At 41.8% G+C, this 2,500-nt stretch overlaps 1 protein-coding gene across 2 annotated transcripts in view; it reads right to left on the bottom strand.

The window, feature by feature from the left end:
* The window catches only part of LOC113821663 (GRAM domain-containing protein 2B), a 339,844-nt gene that overhangs the window by 289,469 nt on the left and 47,875 nt on the right, over positions 1–2,500 (bottom strand). For both annotated transcript variants that reach the window (XM_070122783.1, XM_070122788.1), the window contains one exon: positions 1,333–1,795. In XM_070122783.1, coding sequence (XP_069978884.1) covers positions 1,333–1,402 — 70 coding nt within the window. In that variant the 5' untranslated portion in view covers positions 1,403–1,795. Of the gene's footprint in view, positions 1–1,332; positions 1,796–2,500 lie in introns of those variants that run through there.

The raw sequence follows: 2,500 nt of genomic DNA, 5'->3' as shown, positions 1-2,500 counted from the left end.
GGTTTCTGAACTGCTTTTGCTCGTTCTGAAACCAGCCAGTGGAACGCCATAGGTAAAAAAAAAAAAATAAATAATTTGTAAAATGTTGAATGTTTAAGATGGAGTCAGAGGACAAGCACTTGGATCAGAATAAGACCCGAAAGCTGTAGGCGAGCAAGCGGAACAATAAAGCTGAAGAGAAATTAGAAAGGATGAACTGGAAAAACAAAGAATGCAAGATGGAAAATTGAAATAAAAATAGACGCGAGAAACACGAAGAAACGAGTATGAAGGAAGTAAAGACCAATAACGATACATAAATAAATTCATCAGTAATGCTGTATTGCGTATAGTTTTTCTTCCAGTCAGAGAAAAAAAAAGTAGTGTACAAATACGAATTTCCGAAGACACATACAAGGAGACGGAAGTGAGAAGAATAAGAAATAAAGAAGGAAAGGTGGGAGGGCGTTAAGACAAGGGAGAAGCGAATGGAGAAGGGGAGGGAGCGCGGTGGCACAGTGCAACAAGACGTAACGCGGCACCTGACTGGCACTCCCGCCTCTCTGACGCTCGGGGCCGGAGGAAGAAGGAAGGAAAGGGGAATGGAGAAGGATCACGACTATTTTATCCTTTACATGATTTGGCGAAATGGATTCCGTCTTTATCTATTAATCATACCATCAATCTTTCTTACTTACCGATGTTAGAATAATGCAGAGATGCCGTTCAAGGCCTTAATATCAGCCATTGCCGATAGCAGCGCATTTTCAACATTCAAAAACTCCCGCGCAGAAGACAGCAGAGCCGAAGGACACAAATACCGGACGCGTTTTAAGACGTTTTTAAGACGTTTTTAAGACCTGCCTCGAGATACGGCGAGGAGGCGGTCCATTACGGCTCGGGAAGTCGCCGAAAGAGCGCCGGGTTTGCAGAAAAAGCATTAAACTACTGCATTTTATCAGGTCATTTGAGAGATTCTTGTTTCATTGTTTGTTGAAATGGTACTAACTTCTAATTAGATATACAAAAAAGTCCATAAAATTAGACATTTGCAAAATTCAAATGATCAATTACTTCCTCTCGTAATAAAACGGTAAATTCTCACCAAAATACTCAAATCCTTCGTAATCCTTCATAATTTCATTACTATAAATTTCGCACGCGGTGCCGATCGCGTTCAGAATGATGCCCTTAATCTATGTAACACAACACACAAAGCATGATAATTACCGTCATCTGCTGTCGTAATCCCTGAAACACACCAACGTAATGCATTTTCTCTATCAGTACTACAACGAAAACCACCACCAGCGAGCGACTCTACGGATCACACCACACTCAGCGTATACTCACCATTCCCTGGGTCGGCATACACCCCGAAGTCGGAGTATGCCCTCCGGCGGCCGTGCAGGACCTCCAGCATTTCGGCAGACCTTCGCTCGAGCCCCGAGTTCCAGCTCCGAACTCCGAACCGCTCTTCGAACCGCCTCGAATCAGGAGCGGCAGTCGCCTCTTGCCACGACCGCCCTTCCTCGCTTTTCTCGCCTTCCTTTCTTTATCTATTTATCACCAGTTGACTTTATTACCGTCTGCTATGCCTCTCGCGGAAGAGATCAAAGGAGGCATCATTTGAAAAGACGTTTAGTTCATGGTCTCACTCTAATTAATTTTGTGTTCACTTTCTTTTCAATACAATCCTTTGGAGGAAATTGTCCTCTGATAGCACTGGTATTACAAAGAACAAGCACTTTCGGTTGCACTTATCTCCGTATTATAATTATATTTCTTATTGTTTGTACTACGGCTAGAACAAATCCTGGAAGAAATGAGAATTTTAAGTAATACATAATAGCAAAACCAACTGCAGATTACTCCGGAATAAAAAAAAAAAAAAAGTAAAATTGCTTTCATATTCCATCGCTTTTGTTTCAGCTGAAGCTTGTTGCCCGGCAGCAGCAGTCAGGGGTCCAAATTACGTGCTGCCATGAAATTGCTTGCAAAAGATACAGGTGTATTTTTTAAGGAACCTCCTTTAGAATTTGACGAACAAATATGATAATTTCCTTTTGAATAAACAGCATGGTTCTTGATGGTATCTGTTTATCAAGCGGTAAAGTTGATTAATATTTCCAACCGTCGGGAATAAAGCGTGACTGGTTCTAAAACTCCGGGATAAAACGAACCATAAAGAAAACACATTTATTGTTTTGTCGTGCTCCTAATTCGAATGCTGACTCACTCGCATGACGACACCAACTTAAGACAACCCTTCTTACAGATGTGATGAGAATGACTACAAATTCCTTGTTTTTCTTTAGTTTTCCTTTAACGTAACCCTTCATGTATAGCAACACATCTCACTGCAAGCCGGACCTGATGAAAAGGCCAGAACATTAAACAGAGAGAGTAATAAATGCACGCCACATACCCACTTCCTCACTCCCCATCGTGACTCATTGACCCGAAAGCGCTGCCTATAAACACCTTCAATCAAGACCGAACTGCATCCCTTTCATTCAGC

This window comes from Penaeus vannamei, chromosome 6 (assembly GCF_042767895.1).
Source record: "Penaeus vannamei isolate JL-2024 chromosome 6, ASM4276789v1, whole genome shotgun sequence".
Classification (NCBI taxonomy): domain Eukaryota; kingdom Metazoa; phylum Arthropoda; class Malacostraca; order Decapoda; family Penaeidae; genus Penaeus; species Penaeus vannamei.
Note: the sequence above shows the minus strand (reverse complement) of the source record. Positions and strands in the feature narration are given on the sequence as shown.